We start from the raw sequence: 19,992 nt of genomic DNA on the forward strand, positions 1-19,992 counted from the left end.
TTGTTGTCTTGCTGCAGCACGCGCGCGAAGCAAAGAAGTTTGTTTTCAACTGCCATAAAACACAAAAGACGTTTTGTAAGAATGGAGAAAGAAAATTTTGTGAAGTCACTCAAAACGACGCCGTTTGAGAGATGGACTTTACAGGAGAAGCATCGAGTGAAAGAGCTTGGACCAGATCACCCTGAACTCGCCATTAAACAACAGGCTACAGACAGAGGAAGAAAATACACTTGTGTCTTTTTCAGACGTTTCTAGTAGCTAGTAACGTCCGTTACTACTTGCTTGATTTAGGGCTGGAGTGGACGATAATTCAATAGCCTATTATTGTTGTCTTTCAGTGGAATCATCGTGATGATATGAAGTTATTTTAATAATGACATTTTTGCTGTCTAAATTGATGATGACAAGCAAATGTTACTTAAAAACTGATTAAATGAGGTATGGCAAGAATATTATTTGAAAATATAAGGTTTGTTTGACATCACCATTCAGTTCAATGAGATGAACACTGATTTTGCATACGTGAAACATATGATATTCATATTGAGAAGAATCCTTATGATTATCATATTGACTTCATAGCCCTCCCTGGACAAAAATGCACCAGCCGCTACTGAATGCAGTCTAGTGTAGTGGTAACGCACGTTATAAACGTCTCGTCTGGTTTCCACTGGCAGTCAGAGGACTGACATCATGAAAGTTTTTTGAATAATCCAAACTTGAGTTAATTATTGAAAATCAGGTTTATAATTGTCACTGCCTTGAGTTTTAGTTTTCTTAACAAGCTGGCATGAATTATTTTATTGATGTGAGTTCAGTTGCTGCTGGTAGGCCTATATATTATGACCCTGCTTTACATTGAACTTGGTGTTGGCCATAAAAAAATCTCCTTCTATCAGGAAGTCGCGCTAGTGGTACGTTCAAGTGATCCTTTTCCGTTTGTAAACTTGTGGGCCATGAAAGCCCAGAGATCAAACAGTTCAACAACAGATTTTACAAAGAGTTCCACTTCAATCACAAATGGAGGAGCTAATCTGTTTATCTTGGTTGTTCTAACATGATTACAAAGCATAAAAGACTACACATGGGTGATCTCACTCACTTCACTAGTGCCTCTTTTCTTGGTGAAGGTCTGTCCAGTTATAAGACAGAGTACAAAATAAACATATAATATGGAATTAACACATTCACTGCCAGACGTTTTTTTTTTACTGTAGGTAGGTTCTGCCAGAGGTTTTTTTTGAGGATTCTGGCTCATCTTTCAAGACCCGAGGATTCTTTTCTGCTAAGATTTTGTGAACACACAATATCTCAAAAGGACTAATAGAATGTGTGCTTTCTCTGTCTAAAAGAGTTAGTTTGTAGAGTTAGTAGTTATGTAAGCATTAGCAGTTGAATACAGCATGGTTTCAGCGTCAGAAAAATTATTCAGAGATAAATGGCTTTTTGTGAAATTCGATAGAACAGTCACTTTAACCATTCATTTTTGGCATCAGTAAGACGTCAGACATCTAAACAATAGTTTTGAACAGTAATTTCCTCCATAACAGCAGGAAACACCGCTCTGCTTCCAACTCCTCCCTCCGTGGGCGTTCTTCTTGGCTGCAGCGGCCGTGTCACAAGCTTGTCACCAGTCTCACTGCTTTGCTGCTGCTGTCCTGTGCCTGTCTGCGCGGCCGCTCTTTGAGGAAGTAGGGATGGACTCGCTCGCTTCTTGGAGTTTTGGTTGAGAGCTTTGATGAAGCTTTTGCGATTCTGGTCATATTTATGCTGCGTGTTTCAAAGTGTGCATCCAATCTATTCTTGGAACCCCCCACCGTTGCCACCGCTGTGCATCAGCGCGAAAGTGAAAGCGTTTTCGCCATCAATTTTACAGTATGAGAACGGCTTCCTCTCGCTTTTCCCTCCAGTTTTGGGTCGCCTCTTTCTACTGTGGAGAGACATGTCGCCACTCAGTGGGTCGGTAAAATAGATTATACACATTCAATACCTCCAATTCTGGTATAGGAGACGTAAAAGGGGTTGATCGATGTCCCACCGTCAAATTTTTTTTTTTTTTTTCTAAGCCGAGATATCTCGTCTTTGGCACTCAACGGTTGGATTCTGTAAGCCGAGATATCTCGTCATTGGCACTCAACGTGTTAAAAACATACAATAACAACATAACTAATCACACTCACACCCAACACCCACCCATTTTAACAATATGCTTTAATAATAAGCACAGTTGGTCATTGTATCCATGTTATTTCTATCTATTTGTATAGTTTCAATAGCTGTGTTCAATCAAAATAGAGACATTTTCATGTCTCTAATTTGTTGTTTAACTCATTGAGTGCCAGCCACTTTTGGAGAACGGACGCTCCCAGTGCCAGAGTTTCAGAGCGTTTTCAGTGATTTCTCGAGGCCCACAGAATATTGTGTGATATTACTATGTAAACACTGAACACGCACAAAGAACGATGAGACTCTATTCTATCATCTGCAAAAAAAAGTTTATTGATCCCATTTTCCGTTCTTTAGTTATGAGCCGGAGAAGATAGCTTGATTCATCCAGCTTTTTCTAGAAGCTGAGATAATTGGCCTTTTGTGAAATTAAACATTTCAAGCACATCACTGACTCTGAAGCTAATCTTTTCTAATGTAGTCACACCTAAAAAATAATTTCCTTCAATAAAACAGTGAAGGCCAGGGAATTTTTTTTGGCAGAATAATATTTTTTAGCTACAACCAGCAGCGCTGGCCCCTGCGTGCGCTGCTGGTTGCAGCTTCTTGCTGGTCTTGATTTGCTGCTGGTGGGCATCGGATATTCTGGCTTGCGTTTGTCAATCCTGTCCTGCTGCCTGGGTCTTGTGTGCCCCCCCCCCCCCCCCCCCGCCCCGCCCCGCCCCGCCCCGCCCCGCCCCGCCTCAACTGCACACTCCTCCTCCTGTCTGTGGTGGCTCTCTGCTGAGTTTGCTGTGCGCACAGTGAACGGTGCGCGACATCCAGCTTTTTTACAGCGTTCCGCGTGTGTTTGTCACCGGCAACGATGCTTCCAGTTCAGAATAATAACAACTCCACGGTGTGGATGTGCGGATGTGCTGTCGCAACCGACACGGAGCGGCTCAATTGTGGGAGCAGATTGGCTGCTGCAGGCATAGCTGCAGTAACGTGCTTCAGCATATCGATGCATACGGATGCGATGCGATTTCCGTTTCCATAACGACTTCTTCTTTGTTTTTTCCTTGCCTTTCTGTTATGTGGAGAGCACTGTCGCCACCTAAGGGTTCTGTAAAATAGGTTAGACACATTCAATAGCTCCCATATCGTAAGAGGCGATGTAAGAGGCTTAGATCGACACCCCCCCGTCAAAAAACGCAATTGACGAACATGTCCGTCCTTGGCACTCTACGTTACTATTTGAAATGACGAACATGTCCGTCCTTGGCACTCAATGAGTTAAATTGCTAATAGGCTACATGGAATTCCAAGCAGCAGCAAAAAGGTCCTAGAAGTCTGTAATTTAGCTTTTGAGTCGATGCAGCACAATTGCTCGGTTTTACGAGCAGCACCTGAATGCGTCGTAATTACTTGCTGCGGGGCGAAGTCGAGACAGAGAGAAGCGGGGAGAGACGGACCTGATCTGCGCTAAAATACCGACTTTCACAACATGAATGTAGTCTGCTCTGTGCTCAACATGGATTTCATCTCATATTTGGTCCTGTTTGGGACAATGCTGACTGTAAACAGCGGTAAGTTAAGAGTTTCATGCCTCCTCACGTAAGTGAAGGTAAAAATGGACAGCTGTGGTTTACACCGCTAGCCGGGCGCTTCTCGCTCATAGCGGCGTAAAGCTGTGGTGTCTTTTGAATTTTTTTTATTTCGTTTGATATTTTGAGTTCAAATTGTCAAATGGGAAGTTTAAAACATGTTTTTATCAGTTTAAAAAATGTAATGACAGTCAGGTGGACACTTTCAGAAAAGTCAATGTAACTGGTTTAATCTGGTTACGTATGAATTTAACCAAAAACACCACCATTTCCTCGTTTTGTATGTGAATGTCTTGTTTGAGTGTTCTGTTGTTGTTGCGCGTGAACGCACCCTGAGGGGTGTGTCGCTTTGTGCACATGCGCACAGCTCCAGACAGTTGGATGGGAGAATGAAACGAGATGGACGTGCTGCTGATATCTCCGCCTGAGTAACGCTATTATTTATTGCTTTTTGTTTGTTTTGTATCACAGTGTATGGAGACCGTCTTTTTATTTGTTTATAACTCAGTAAAGAGTTTGAGACCCACTACAGCTGCCTCCCGCCTCATAAGTGTCGCCACACAGTATGTATTAGCCTGAACACAACGCAGACGAAACACATCGGCTACATCAGCATGTTCTGTGCCAAGCAAGATGAGATTATACTGCCAGATGTTATGTGATGATTGGCTTAATAACATGATCTCCTCTCCTGTACAGAGAGAGAGAGAGACAGAGATGGAGGGAGAGAGAGAGAGAGAGAGAGAGAGAGAGAGAGAGAGAGAGAGAGAGAGAGAGAGAGAGAGAGAGATGGGGTCAGTGGCGTGCCGTCCATTAGGCGAACTAGGCAAATGCCAGGGGCGCTTGAGCCGTTAGGGGCGCCAGAGAGGGTTACATTTTTTTTTTTTTTTTTTTTTTTTTTTTTTACAAATTCATTTTCATGATAATAGGCCTACTATTATTTTACAATAGTAGACAAAAAATAAGCAGAACAAAGTCTTAAGTCTTTAAATAATAGTGAAATAATTTTTCTAATTCTGGCTTTCTGGCTGCAGCACCCCCTGGTGGCAAGAAATGGGATTTTTGAAATTGTTGGATTTGGCTGTCTTCTGTTTATACCACCAACAAGATGCATTAAAAAACAGTTTGTGCTTCCCAGCTCTAATCTTATTTCATACGCTCTCTCTTCAAAAGTGTTTGATTTTCATCATAATCTGGTTTTCCATAATAATAACAATAAGTTCAGTGTTTATGCCTGTGTTGCTGTCTGTTGTAGTGTAAAACGACTAAAGGGAGAGCAGGTGCTTACATGAAAGTGAGTGAGAAAATAGTCCATGGGCCAAAGCCCCAAATTTCACTCATTGGTAATTTGGTATCACTCAAGGTGGCAAAATCTAGTCACATTTTTTGAAAAGGTACATGTCCATAGATGATATTTTGGTATGATAACCTTTGCTAAGTGGTAGCTTTGTCACAGTTATCAGCACATGAAGTTAACCACCCCCTACAATAAATTGGTATCTAGGCGCTGGTGCATATCCTACTTTAAGCTCATTTTCAGGACCTTTACTCATGTTTTATGAAGGCATGTTTGGTCTAATTTTAAAGGGTAGACTCATAGGTTCATTTAAGCACAGTTGTGAGTTTGTCTAATAAACATAGAGGTCACATGGGCTCTTCAAAGTGTCAACAACATTCGTTTTTGCACGATTTCCGCCTAAACTATAGTCTTTATTTGAGCATTATGACATGTAGGAACATCACTGACACAAATAACAAAACCTGAAATACTCACAGGACTGTAACAATTGAGGAAATGTATAATCTTCTCATATTATCCCACCATGAAGGCTGATTTGTTGGATTTTGATGGGCCCGGGCCAGAATTTTCACTAATTGGTACCATCCAAGTTGACAAATTCTAGTTTTGTATTTTGAAAAGGTCTGTACCTTTAGATGATATTTCAACTTGATAAACCTTCCCAAGTGGTATCTTAGTCACAGTTAACCCTCAATGACACCAAACATTGATCCAAAGAAAGAGACAATCTTGTCACTTTATTTGAACAGAACACCACTATCACAAATATAATATTAAACAGTAAAAAAAAATCTTACTTTTTTCCCAAATTTTGTATCCCCCATTAGTGCTCATTTTTAATTTATTTATCCTGGTTGCTGCTCCACCCTCTGCCGATCTGGGGAGAGCTGAAACTGGCTCCATGCTTCCTCCGAGACATGGGCAGTGTAGCCAGTCACTTCTTTTCACCTGACAGGGGAAGCTTCACCGGTAGGACATAGCACGTGGGATGATCACGCTATTCCAATGAGTTCCCCTCCCTCCGAACAGGCGCCCTGAACGACCAGAGGAGGCACCACTTCAGTGACCAGGATATTGCATGTTTTGGTGAGGGGTTCCTGAAGGAAACCCCCAGGGGGCACGGGGAGAACATGCAAACTCCACACAGAAAGGCCCTTTTGACGACCCCACCCGGGCGGTGGCCACTCGAGGACATTTGGTGCAGAGCAGCAGGTAGCAAAGATTGTTGGCATCACATACACTGGATGACGGTGCATACGTCCTGCAGACAAATTATTCCATATTGGAAAGATTATGGTAGACCAGACAATTGAGGAGACCATAAACAAGGACAATCAGACTGCTGGAGGAACCAAGGGTTTCAGCCTGAAAGCTGGTGCAGTCACTTCAGACAGAAGTCAGTATCTGAGGCAGCTCAGGAACATGAGAGGCAACAAGTCCACAGACTGTTTCCGTCATCACGATCTACAGAAGCCCAGAATAGAGAAGGATAGGGCAGATGTGAATGCCTTTGTAGAGCTTATGGAGAAAAGCTGGGTAAACCCTCTAGGTCCAGATCAGTCTAATACCATCAGCCTTTCCACAGGAATTGCTATGTCGTCAAGTCAGTCAAGTCAAGTGTATTTGTATAGCCCTAATTCACAAGCATGTCTCAGGACTTCACATAAAATATGTCTAGCTAATTCTAGCTACCACAACAGTAGCAATTACAGTAGTAATAATAACACATTGAACAATCATATGATAGAGAAAGAGTAACCAGCAACCAAGTTCCATGACAAAGTGGGAAAAAAAGAATCTGAAGACATTCTCAGGCATCACAAAAAGAGATAGAGGAAACCAAACACAAAACAAGGAGCTGGTCTTGAAAGCAGATATTTTTGGGCATATGATCATTGCTTCGCAAAGTAAAGATCTGCACATTGAAGATGTCCTGGCTCATGGTCCACTGCCTTGGTCACTTTCAATCCAGATGTCTCATTGCGGAAAACCAACAAAGCTGCTGCACTCGCTAGCGAGTTAAAGAAATCAACATTAGCAGTTGAGGATATTGGAGACACTCATGCTGAAAGATGATGGCAAGACTTTTGGAAAGATTGCTGGTTCTGTGTTGAACCTAGCGTTGCATGAAGGAGAAAGAGTAACAGTTACTCTTTCTCTCTCTTTCAGTTACTCAGTAACTGAATAGATGTGGTGTTTGATGTGTACTGGAAAACATCAATCAAGAATGCAGAGAGATGCAGTTGTGGTTCAGCAAGTAGCACTCAATGGAAGAACATTGCCCCAGGACACAATGTCGTGCAGTGGAGAAAGCTTTTAAGTAATCCAGACAGCAAAACTGCCTTGATAACATTCATCGTGGACCAGTGAAAGCTACCACAGAACTGGGCAAAGCTTCAGGACAAGCAGCTATTTGCAACCTGTGGAGAGACATGCTATTGTGTCAACAAAAAAGATTGTAATGTTGAAGAGCTAAAGTCTTCCCATGAGGAGGCCGTGACCCTGGATGACTATGATGATAATGATGATGATGAATAAAACAGAATATGAATACTGTTTAATATTATATTTGTGATAGTGGTGATGATAAAGATCATTGGTTAAATAAATGATAAGTTAGAATTCTTGATTTCTTTCTATCACATGTTCTGTTCAAATAAAGTGACACGATTGTCTCTTTCTTTGGATCAACGTTTGGTGTCATTGAGGGTTAACTGTGACTAATATACCACTTAGGAAGGTTTATCAAGTTGAAATATATTCTAAAGGTACAGACCTTTTCAAAATACAAAACTAGAATTTGTCAACTTGGATGGTACCAATTAGTGAAAATTCTGGCCCGGGTTCATATTCTACTTTAAGGCCCACAATCAGCCTTCATGGTAGGATAATATGGGAAGATTATACATTTCCTCAATTGTTAGTCCTGTGAGTATTTCAGGTTTTGTTATTTGTGTCAGTGATGTTCCTACATGTCATAATGCTCAAATAAAGACTATAGTTTAGGCGGAAATCGTGCAAAAACGAATGTTGTTGACACTTTGAAGAGCCCATGTGACCTCTATGTTTATTAGACAAACTCACAACTGTGCTTAAATGAACCTATGAGTCTACCCTTTAAAATTAGACCAACCATGCCTTCATAAAACATGAGTAAAGGTCCTGAAAATGAGCCTAAAGTAGGATATGCACCAGCGCCTAGATACCAATTTATTGTAGGGGGTGGTTAACTTCATGTGCTGATAACTGTGACAAAGCTACCACTTAGCAAAGGTTATCATACCAAAATATCATCTATGGACATGTACCTTTTCAAAAAATGTGACTAGATTTTGCCACCTTGAGTGATACCGATGTCTGGTCTGGCCCATGGACTAAAAGGAGAAGATACTGAATAATGACATCACAACAGTATAATCCTAATGTTAATTTAAAATTAAATATTCTTCTAAATATGGATGAAAGTCCAAAAAACGTCAAATTTTCTTCGGCGCTGCCCTCACGGGCAGCACCGAGAGTCCCTTTCTTACAGCACCCCCTACCTAAAAGTACTTCCAGCGCCACTGGGGAAGGGCCATTCTGAGCCTGCACTGCAGTGGTGGAATTAGCTGCGATATCATTTTTATTATATTTTCTTTGGGGGAGGGGGGAGGGGGGGGCACCAGCAAAAATCTTGCCTAGGGCACCAACTTGGTCAGGCACGCCACTGGGTGGGGTTGTGGTTGGATTTAGCTCTTGACAGCTTTGGGCCGGCCTGTGAAGCTGTCATGTGACTGTGGAGTGATAAAGGCGTCAGAACACAACACATTCACAAACCAAGATTGTAGCCTGTGGAATTTAGTAGGCTACACAAGACACAATTATTTATTTTGGGGTTACTTATCCCTTTTTATGTGATCACTCTTGGTTGGTGAGTAATAGCCTGTTTCAGGGAGCTGTGCAACCTGCTCAACAATTGGTTTAGAGTGCAAAAATCAAAGAAATCAAAAACAAAAGTCTCAAAAACATAAAAAAAAGTGAGTCTACAAGACAAAACAGAATGCACAAACACATGTATAAGTTACAATTAGTACATCTGTCACAAACTCACTACACATATTTACAATAACATGACAATTACAGTGTAAGACAACTCACATCTCAGTTTCTTTACAGAGCTCCCAGGTTGGGTTACTGGATGAGTGTATTTAATAATTCGCAGTTCAGTCTAGATGAAATAAAACACAATTAGAACTCTCTCACACTTTGTTTCCTTAGCTGCAATATTACATTCACATTTGTGTAATTGAAGAAAAACATCATAAATGACGACATCAAAGTAACCAAAATATCTGTACATGTGTTTACCTTGCGAGCTACTTTTGGTCCGTCACTGTAGCTGGCACCATTCACAAACAACTGTCGCCGAAATCAGCCTAAAACCAATCTGCTCAAAATGTGAAGAGTAATATCACCTTCCACTGTTGTACAACAACATAAGAACAAGATTGAACAGATAATAAACATAAGAGATGAGATGAGATTAACTTTATTATCCCCGAGGGGAAATTTGTTTCAGGCATAAAGGTTGGTACCATGGTATCATGGTACATGGTATCCATGTTATTTTTATCCATTTGTATAGTTTCAGTAGCTGTGTTCAATCAAAATAGAGACATTTTCATGTCTCTAATGTGTTGGTTAAATTGCTAATAGGCTACATGGAATTCCAAGCAGCACCAAAAATGTCCTAGAAGTCTGTAATTTAGCTTTTCTAATAACCTATTTACGGTATGTGAGTCGATGCAGCACAAGTGCTCGGTTTTAGAGCAGCACCTGAATGCGTCGTAATTACTTGTCGCAGGGCGCAATATTTATTTTCCCATGATGGCGAAGGCTAGGTGAAGGCATGACCCGCCCCTCTCTGCCTCTGATTGGCTGACTGCACTCGGCTGCTCTTGCCTGCTTCCCAGGCGAGCCAGAAGTCATCTCAAACAAGCCTAACATGTAAATTACTTTCATTCAACGTCACGATGCTGCGGGGGGGGGGGGGGGGGGGGGGTTATTACTATAACTACATAGGCTATTAGTGGTGCGTTTGCTGGACAGCTAACATTCATACTTTATTAAAATGACTCAGTCAAAATGCATGAGTCAGTTAGTTTCTGCTGAGGATATAAGGTATGGTCATCTAAGCATTTGTTCATAACGTGAGCAGCAGGTGGGTGCAAAACAATCATTAAATCAACAAGCATGAGATGGCTTATGTGTGAGATCTTACTTTATTATATTAAAGGTTGAATGAAAAAAGGAGCGTCCGCACACTCAAATCTGTGCAAATATCTTGTTTATTGCAAGCTTTCGGTCATAGACCTTCTTCAGGCATAAGACAGGTAACAAGTGAATACAGCCTATAAAGGTTCAGACAATCATCACTTGATTAGCTAATGTACAACACCTGTGTCAAAAAAAACACTTCCTGGTGGCTAAACATCAAGGGAATTGTAGTTCTATAGATTTTCAGGACTACAACCCAAAGACACAAGTGTCCACTGAGACAAGAAGCACTATAAAGTACATCAAATATAATTTACAATATATACAACAGAACACAAAACAATAGAGAATGTTACAATAATGTAAACATCAGGCAGTAGCCATCATATAACATAGAACATATACAATCTATTGTAATTTATTCAGAGCACAACACTCATGTCAAAATCCTCATTTAGACCCAGAGGTTGTAAAGTTTCTAGGGTGTGGATCGAAAAAAGCTCTGGCATAACCTCCTGTCAACATCACGCCCTCTCTGAAGAGTAATGTGCTCTATGCCCTGGAACCTGAGGGAGGAGATGGGGTGTGAGTGGTTATTGAAATGACAAGCTATTGGATAGTTGACATCTTGGCGTCTTATGGAACTTTTGTGTTCACTGATCCTTTGTTTAAGGGGACGGGTGGTTTTACCAATATAAAGTTTATCACATGGACATTTCAACAAGTATACAACGTTTTTTGAATTGCATGTGATAACTCCCCTTACTGGAATTTTTTTTACCTGTTCTGGGGTGTCTAAAATCACTGGTTTTCACAGTGTTTCACTGATCGGATCACTTTTCTTCTAGCTACAAGTGCCCATCCTAGAGCTCTAAAAAATCGCTTACCTAAAAGTAAATTCTATAGACTTAGCCATTCTGATGCAAACTGATGCAAACTTCATAGAGAAGGCTCTGGAAATGAAACAAAGCTTCCTAGAAAGGGGTTATTCTACTCTATGTATCGATGGGGCATATCATACGGCTCAGTCTAGATGTGACCTATTGAAGAAAATTGTCAAAAAAGAAAGACATTACTCTGTGTCTTGTATTACCACTTATACTCCTCATGCTCACATTATTAAGAACACCATTGTGAAATATTGGCACATTTTGACTACTGATCCAGTCCTCACCCAACATTTTAAAGATCCACCTCTTTTTGTGTATAAAATAGGACCTAACCTGAGGAATAAATTGGTTAGAGCGAACATATTGCCTAATCCTAAACAGACTCTCCTGGCTCCTCCTCGGCCAATCACAACCACTCATGGCGCCGCACGAGTGGCAGCCTGCTGCAGCAGCTCTCGTTGCTTAAGTTTTCTCTGTGTTTGTTTTCTCTGTCTTTCCTCTCGTTAAAGTGTGTATTATGGAGATCAAGGTCGCTGTGCTTGAGGTGGCTTTTTTAATATTTTTATTGGTTGCGATTGCGTGCGGGGAACATGAAAACAGCGTTGTTTATAGCAGAGAGCAGCTACTAGCGCTCAACAACACAGCACTGCTAACGTTACCCAAGGAGAGACCCAATGTTCCCCGTGAGCTTAGGAGGAGGAGACGGGGGACTCGGGCCGGAGTGCAGCGCCGAATCAGGAGGAAACGCTATAGACCTGTCCTCCCGACAATTGTTATGGGGAATGTCAGATCACTCTCCCCCAAAATGGACGAGCTAGCAGCGCTAACCCGGCATGAGAGGACTTATCGGGAGAGCAGTGTTCTGATTTTCTCGGAGTCATGGCTTACTGCGCAGATTCCAAACACAACCGCTACGCTGGATGGTTTCCAGCTGATCAGGGCAGACAGGACAGCAGATAGTGGTAAGAAGAGAGGAGGGGGCGTGGCAATGTTTGTCAATGACAAGTGGTGCAATCCTAGTCATATCACCATTAAAGAACAATTCTGCAATAAGGATATTGAACTGCTGGCAGTTGGTATGAGGCCCCACTATCTCCCGCGGGAATTTTCACACACTATTGTGATAGCGGTGTACATCCCCCCCTCTGCCAATGCTAGTGCTGCCTGTGATAAACTCCACTCAGTGACAAGCACACTGCAGACACAACACCCACAGGCCCTCTTGTTAATTTCTGGGGATTTTAACCATGCCCCACCATCGTCCACTCTGCCCACCTTCACCCAATATGTGACATGCCACACCAGAGATAATAAAATACTGGACTTATTTTATGCCAACACTAAGGAGGCTTATACAGGGCTCGACGTTAACTTTTAAAAGTGGTTGCCGGAGGGGCAACCTGGCAAGAGCTTTTGGTTGCCCGAATAAAAATATGGTTGCCCAATTTTAGTCGCTTTATATTTTGAGTAATTAAGATACTATGCAGTCATAAGCCGGCTTAATAATGACGATGTGACAGAAAAGTAAGTATAATAATCTATAGTATAGTATAATAGGCCTATTCAGTGTGCGCACCGGGTGTAGTAGTAGTAATAATGATAATAATAATAATAATAAATTTGTGTCATTTCGTTTTCTAAACAAATCTTATTTTTTGTTTTTATAATGCATTTGCACTGAAAGGATTTAACTAATATTTGTGAACTTTCATTTTCATATATTTTTCAACAGTTATTGTTCATATTGTGCTTAATTTATTAATTAAAAGCGTTATTGATAATTAAGTAGCCTACCCTCCTCCAGGCCCGGCTCCAGACCCAAGTTACAGAGGGGGCCTGCCCCTAGCTTGGGGGGGCCAAGCTACCCAAGGGGGGTCCGGGGGGATTCTCCCCCGGAAGAAGATTTTGTACATTTTAAAGTAAAATTCGTCAACCTGGTGCATTTGAGAGCAAAATGAAGAGGCTAAATCTGTGAAGAACTACACACATCTCTAATGTGTTGTGACTTTACAAATAATTAGGCCTAAACAATTAATATTAAGTGTATTTACACATTGTGCACAAATTGCATTCATTGTGACAAATTTACAATAGTTAATATCCAGCCAGAATCATTGCAAATGGATGTTCAAAGTAACAGTTAGCAATAGCATTGAGTTAATCAATGCCTAATGACAGCCAGATTCCATGTTAAACTTTAAAACAGAAAAACGTTTTTAGCAAAAAAAAAAAAAAAAAAAAAAAAAAAAAAAAATTGAATGGGGGGGCCAGTTTGTTAAATGGGGGGGCCCGGCCCGGTCAGGCCCTGCCCGGTCAGGCCCGGCCCGGTCAGGCCCGGCCCGGTCAGGCCCGCCCCTAACGCCGGGCCTGCCCTCCTCATGTTCATTCAGGGATACTTTGATGACAGTGGTTTGGGGCCCCCACTCTGATGTTGCATAGGGCCCCAAAAGGCCCAGAAGCGGCCCTGCAATCCCTCTCTCTCTCACCCCGTATGAGAGGCTGACAGGCCAGGGATGCAAATCATTTCTCAGCACATATACGCGGTGGTAAAACGTTTTTGAAGGATGTCCTGGTCGAGGTGTATGTTGTAGGCTTGTTGTAGGCTACATGCTTTGCAGTATAGCGTTATGCTGGAATTATGCTTGAAGTTTGGGCTGTCGCACGGAAATGAGAGACACTGAATCTTGACGAGGAAACGTGTGGAGCGTTTATACACTGTGTGTGGGTTTCTGCTCGCGGAAGTGAGCTGGAGTCTTGAAAACTCCACTTTGTCCGCCCAGCCGCGTCCACGTAGTTACACAATTCGGGGTGTGCACAGCCAGGCGAAAACCGTCTGCACAGCAGCCTTGTGGAGGGGCGCGTCTGCTGATTTAACTAACTTTTCCGTGTGGACACTCGCCGATGCGGGAAGCATATGAGACCTAAGCGCTTGTTGTAGGCTACATGCTTTGCAGTATAGCATTCGTTTTCCGTCCCGTTCAAAGACGCACGGGTATTTCACCTCAATGACAATTTCCTCGTCCTTTGTTTCTGTGCGGGGCTGCGGGCGGACAAGGTTCTTCTTGCGTCTTGCAGCCGCTGTGATTGTGTGCGAGCAGCCCCACCTGTCCCAGTCAGTACTCGTTAAACATACCGCACGTGCAGCATGCATCACGTAGGTTCCGACTGGTAATTAGTAACATCGTTTCGATTGTAACAGCAATAAAATGTCACATATATGTCACTCACAACAAGTATTAAAACATTTATTTGGTGTATATTTTGCTGTTTGCTGCTGTACATATTTTGTTGCATGTTAAATCGTGGTTGCCCCTGGGGCAACCAAAGACCGAGAAATGGTTGCCCCATGTTTTTTTTGGTTGCCCGGGGCAACCGGGCAGCCGTTAATGTCGAGCCCTGTTATAGTTCATCAGCCCTCCCCCCACTCGGAAGTTCTGATCACAACCTGGTGCATCTACTGCCTGTGTATAAACCTCTTGTACAGAGGCAACCAGCTGTCACCCGGACTGTGAGGAGGTGGTCCAGGGAGGTGGAGGAGACCCTGCAGGTCTGGTTCGACCTAACCATATGGGAGATATTTTGTGAGTCTCATGGGGAGGACATCGACAGTCTCACCAACTGCATCACAGACTACATTAACTTCTGTGTTGAGAACACTGTACCTACAAGAACTGTACAGTGTTTCTCAAACAACAAGCCTTGGATTAATCCAGACATAAAGGCTCTCTTAAAGGAGAAAAAGAGGGCCTTTAGGTCTGGAAATAGGGAGGAGCTGAAGGCTGTGCAGAAGGAGCTGCGGAAGAAGATCAGGGAGGGGAAGGACAAATACAGGAGGAAGATGGAGGATGATCTGCGGAGGTGTAACATCAGTGGTGTCTGGAGAGGACTGAAGACCATCTCTGGCCATAGGGAACACAGCTCTCAGGCTGCTGGGGACCAAAAGTGGGTGAACGAGCTGAACTCTTTCTTCAACAGATTTGATCAGACGTCTGCTCCCCCCCTGGCTCAGTCACCACCGGCCCTCCCCCTCCTGTCCCCTCCCCCCAGCACTCAGCCCCCCTGCTCCAGCCTGTCCCTCACAACACTCCAGGTCAGCGAACAGCTGAAGAGGATCAAGGTAAAGAAGGCGGCGGGTCCAGATGAGATCAGCTCCAGGCTCCTGAAGTCCTGCGCAGACCAACTGTGTGGGATCATCACGTACACTTATGGCTCATTTCCACCACATATAACAGCACAGTACAGCTCCACTCTATCTGGTATTACTCGGCTCTACTTGATAGAGACTCTGTTTCCATAGCAAGTTTACTTGCCTCCGCCCACACCTGGTCGATAGCGACCGCATATCTGCCCTCCGCCCATAGCCGAAGTAGGCTATAACGTATAACGTTAAATTGAAATCAATACACGGAACTTTTAAACTGATTATGAAATACTGGTGCCTCTAAATGACCTACAGTGTACATGGGCAAATGTGACAATCGGCTAGGAGAATGGATATCACTTTGTTGTTACTCAAACTCACATGCATGCACTGCGCGGGGACGGGAGAGGCGCTACGAGGAGAACCCCAGCGGCAGCTCAACAGGCAAGACCGCGGCTTCGCCTGCGGCCTAGCGGAGGCAACTACAAAGGGCTTCCCGAGGAGCGCATGTTAAAGCTGAGCAAGGAGATCGATTTTATTTCACCAGCGCCAAAGGCAGCAACACAAAAGACTGATGGAAATAACATAACAGAAGAGAAGGTAAGCTAACTAAACTGGTATCCAGCATTGACAGTAGATGCCTACAGTAAACACGATTCTGCCTGACCAATCAGTCGTCTGCAGTGTTTTCACGTCACCATATAGTACCGGGTCCACAGCCCTAGAACCTCAACAGAGCAGGGACCAAAAGCAGCACGACTCAACCACGATCAACCCGGGTTGTCCACGTTTTTGATCGGTGGAATGAGACAAAAAAGCGAGACGAGCTGTGCGGGGCCGCGTTGATACCAGCGGTGGAATTGGGCCATTACAATCTGAGCCTGAAGCTAGGGAAGGTGCCACAGCTGTGGAAAAAATCATGCGTGGTTCCTGTTCCCAAGACCCCGCATCCCAAGGACCTAAACAGCTACAGGCCTGTGGCTCTAACATCCCATCTGATGAAGACACTGGAGAGGCTGGTCCTGAGTCATCTCCGCCCTCTGGTGAGCCCATCAATGGACCCGTTACAGTTCGCCTACCAGCCTGGGATCGGGGTGGACGACGCTGTCATCTTCCTTCAGCACAGGGCCCTCTCTCACCTGGAAAAGCCTGGCAACAGTGTTAGGATTATGTTTTTTGATTTTTCCAGCGCATTTAACACCATACAGCCTGCGCTTCTGAGGAACAAGCTGGAAACCATGGGTGTGGATCCTCTCCTGTCAGCATGGACGCTGGACTACCTCACAAACCGACCACAATATGTGAGGGCACGGGACTGTGTGTCAGACACGGTGGTCTGCAGTACAGGGGCCCCGCAGGGAACGGTCCTGGCCCCGTTCTTTTTCACTGCATACACTGCAGACTTCACACACATCACCCCCTCCTGTCACCTGCAGAAGTTCTCTGACGACTCTGCGATCGTCGGTCTCATCACTGGAGACGACGACGCAGAGTACAGAGGACTGATACAGGACTTTGTGGACTGGTGCCTGCGGAACCACCTCCAGCTCAACGCCGGGAAGACCAAGGAGCTGGTGGTGGATTTCCGCAGGCGTGGTCCCCCACCCCCAACTCTGGTGAACATCCAGGGAAAAGACATTGAGAGGGTAACATCCTACAAGTACCTGGGTGTTCACCCGAACAATAAACTGGACTGGTCAGACAATACTATGGCACTTTATAAGAAAGGACAGAGTAGGCTGTACCTACTGAGGAGGCTGAGGTCATTTGGGGTGCAGGGGGCACTGCTGAGGTCTTTCTATGACACAGTGGTGGCCTCTGCCCTCTTCTACGGTGTGGCCTGTTGGGGCAGCAGCATCTCAGCCACGGACAGGAAGAGGCTGGATAAGCTGATCCGAAAGGCCAGCTCTGTCCTAGGCTGCCGCCTGGACTCAGTGGAGGTGCTGGGTGTGCAGCGGATGAGAGCAAAGCTGGCCTCTCTGATGGAGAACAACTCCCATCCTCTGCATGACACTGTGACAGCCCTGGAGAGCTCCCTCACCACCAACAGACTAGTTCATCCAAAGTGTGTGAGGGAGCGTTTTCGGAGTTCTTTCCTCCCAGCGGCTGTCAGACTTTTTAATTTTGTACACTCTTGAGTGAACAATCGTTTTTAAATTGCTGCTAAATGGCTGCTAAATGCACTTTTATCTAGCACTTTAATGTAATTTCTGTGCTTTTAATGCAATTCTTAGTTGTGTAATTGCTATATTCAGTTTTTTACTATTGTTGAGCATACGTGCTATTATGTTGCTGTCTCTTTTTTTAACCCTGTCCACTTGCTGCTGTAGCACTGAAATTTCCCCTTGTGGGACGAATAAAGGATTATCTTATCTTATCTTATCTTATCTTAAGCAGGGAAACTACCCCTGTGGTAACTGTGCCCAGTGCCATAACACTGTGAAAACCAGTGATTTTAGACACCCCAGAACAGGTAAAAAAATTCCAGTAAGGGGAGTTATCACATGCAATGACTATTCATATTTTAATTCAAATACATGTCATTCTTGTGTTACAATGAGCTGAATTAGTTCACTGTAAATTACCCTTTATATCACCCTTGATCAATTCTCTGTCTATAGGCTACATACATGCACTGCCAAGAGTAGCGGCAGCGTTATAAACCATAGATATATGACTATATTAAAAACATAAACACACTGGCATCTTTCATGCAGGCTAGCAAGCGTAACTGTTGTCTGTCTGAGTCTGACCCACTGAGTCTGACGGTCTGACCACAGACTGTAGAAGGAGATGTAATGCAGGATAGCCAAGCAAATGTGCTTGGATGGAAGTTTGACGCTAGGCCAATCAGAGGCAGAGAGGGGCGGGTTATGCCTTCGCATAGCCTTCGCCATCATCCGGAAAAAAACATCGCTCACAGGGACAATGCTGACTGTAAACAGGGGTAAGTTAAGAGTTTCCTGCCTCCTCACAGTAAGTGAAAGTAAAAATGGACAGCTATGGCGTCTTTGAAATTTGTATTTCGTTTGATAATTAGGGGTTCACCCCAGAAGGGGCGGGGCTGGAACCCTATTGTTTTTGGTAAAATGATAAATGGAATGTATTTATAGAGCGCATTATATAGTACCGACTACCCAAAGTGCTTTTACATGAATACCTCACATTCACCCATTCACACACCGACGGCGTCTGCAGCCATGCAGGGTGCTAACTGCTCGTCGCGAGCAGTTGGTTCAGTGTCTTGCTCAAGGACACTTCGGCACACTGCCGGGAGGAGCCAGCCTCGAACCAGGAACCTTCCGATTCCCAGGCGACAGCTCTACCTCCTCCGCTAAAGCTGGGGAACAATAGTCTGGATGGAGGGGGGAAGAAGGGGGAAAGGAGAAAAAGAGAGAAAATTGGGTTCAAATGAAGTGAATTGAGAGTTACTATTGACTCTGCTGCCCATCAGAAGTAATAGGTCGCACTTTTGAGCCTCTTAATTTGAGAATTGTGTCTAAATATGACATTTCACTAAGTATGACATGGGGGACTATGGATGTGAAGGTGACAAGTTTGAATCCCGGCTGGGACACATCTCTAAACCCAAATGCTTACCAAGTGTTGGGCATCTTTCAAATACCTGTTTGTCAGCAGGATTACATCAAAACTACTGGGCCGATTATCATGAAACTTGGTCTGCGTTTATATATATATATATATATATATATATATATATATACATATATGTAGGGTTAATGCACGATGAGGTGTCCATTATCAGAAATTATTGGACGACGTTGAGGCGTTGTTGACTGTCTCTCAACCTTTTTACACCAAGTAGGCTACCACCACCACAGAAATTACCATCATATGACACTGGTGCCAGACTGCCAGTACCACACTACACATTTCAGCTCCTAGTAGTACTGTATGCCATAGTAGTAGCTGGTTTTACAGTTTGGTTACATACAATCATATTAAGTAGCCTAAGTTTTTTTTTTCTGACCAATTATTGATGGCTAAACATAAATTAAGCCTTGTGTTAAAACAACGGGAACATCTGAATACAACATATCATTATGCTAAATCTCATTCAGTGTGCTAAAACTGCATGACAATATGTTCTAACGTTATTAAATAACTGTCTATACGTTAGGTACATAAAAGTAGAATGAATCAAGGGGAAAATTGGAGCTCACGTCATGCATGTTCTTTGAAATAAACCAACGTTATTGCAATGAGTGTCTAACCTACGTTAGCTACATAAAGTAGAATGGGGGTAAAATTGGAGCTTACGTCATGCATGTTATTTGTCTGGTCTGTACACTACAATGGCAGTATACAATGACATAATTCATGTTGTACTTACTGTTCCTTCGTGTGGAAAACTTTGGAGTTAGAGGATGAGTTGATGCACATTGCACAATGCACAGTGATGCTGCTGTGTTTGTTTACATAGCATGTCAGAAGCTGGGATTGATGAGACGTGAATGGACGATAGCGATGGAGGGGGGGCGGTGGGAGTAGAAGTGATTGGACAGCAAAGCTAGACATGATGAGCTGTGATTGGACGACAAAGCTGGGAAGCTGGAAAGGTGATTGGACGACAAAGCTGGGAAGCTGGGAAGGTGTAGACATAATTGGACAGCAAAGCTAGACATGCTTAGA

At 43.5% G+C, this 19,992-nt stretch overlaps 3 protein-coding genes across 7 annotated transcripts in view; all 3 read left to right on the forward strand.

The window, feature by feature from the left end:
* The window catches only part of LOC310785519 (class I histocompatibility antigen, F10 alpha chain-like), a 370,829-nt gene that overhangs the window by 317,358 nt on the left and 33,479 nt on the right, over window positions 1-19,992 (forward strand). The gene's annotated exons all lie outside the window — the stretch shown is intronic.
* LOC310785523 (popy class I histocompatibility antigen, alpha chain E-like) overlaps window positions 1-19,992 on the forward strand; it is a 201,396-nt gene that overhangs the window by 162,255 nt on the left and 19,149 nt on the right. The gene's annotated exons all lie outside the window — the stretch shown is intronic.
* Window positions 1-19,992, forward strand: part of LOC310785517 (patr class I histocompatibility antigen, alpha chain E-like) — a 358,851-nt gene that overhangs the window by 128,797 nt on the left and 210,062 nt on the right. The window contains exon 1 of one of the 5 annotated variants that reach the window (XM_083646614.1): window positions 3,669-3,734. The exons of the other annotated variants lie outside the window; for them this stretch is intronic. Within the exon in view, the coding sequence (XP_083502740.1) occupies window positions 3,680-3,734 (55 nt within the window). The 5' untranslated portion in view covers window positions 3,669-3,679. Of the gene's footprint in view, window positions 1-3,668; window positions 3,735-19,992 lie in introns of those variants that run through there. 5 annotated transcript variants of the gene reach the window in all.

Source organism: Poromitra crassiceps, assembly GCF_964638095.1.
Source record: "Poromitra crassiceps genome assembly, chromosome: 11".
Classification (NCBI taxonomy): domain Eukaryota; kingdom Metazoa; phylum Chordata; class Actinopteri; order Beryciformes; family Melamphaidae; genus Poromitra; species Poromitra crassiceps.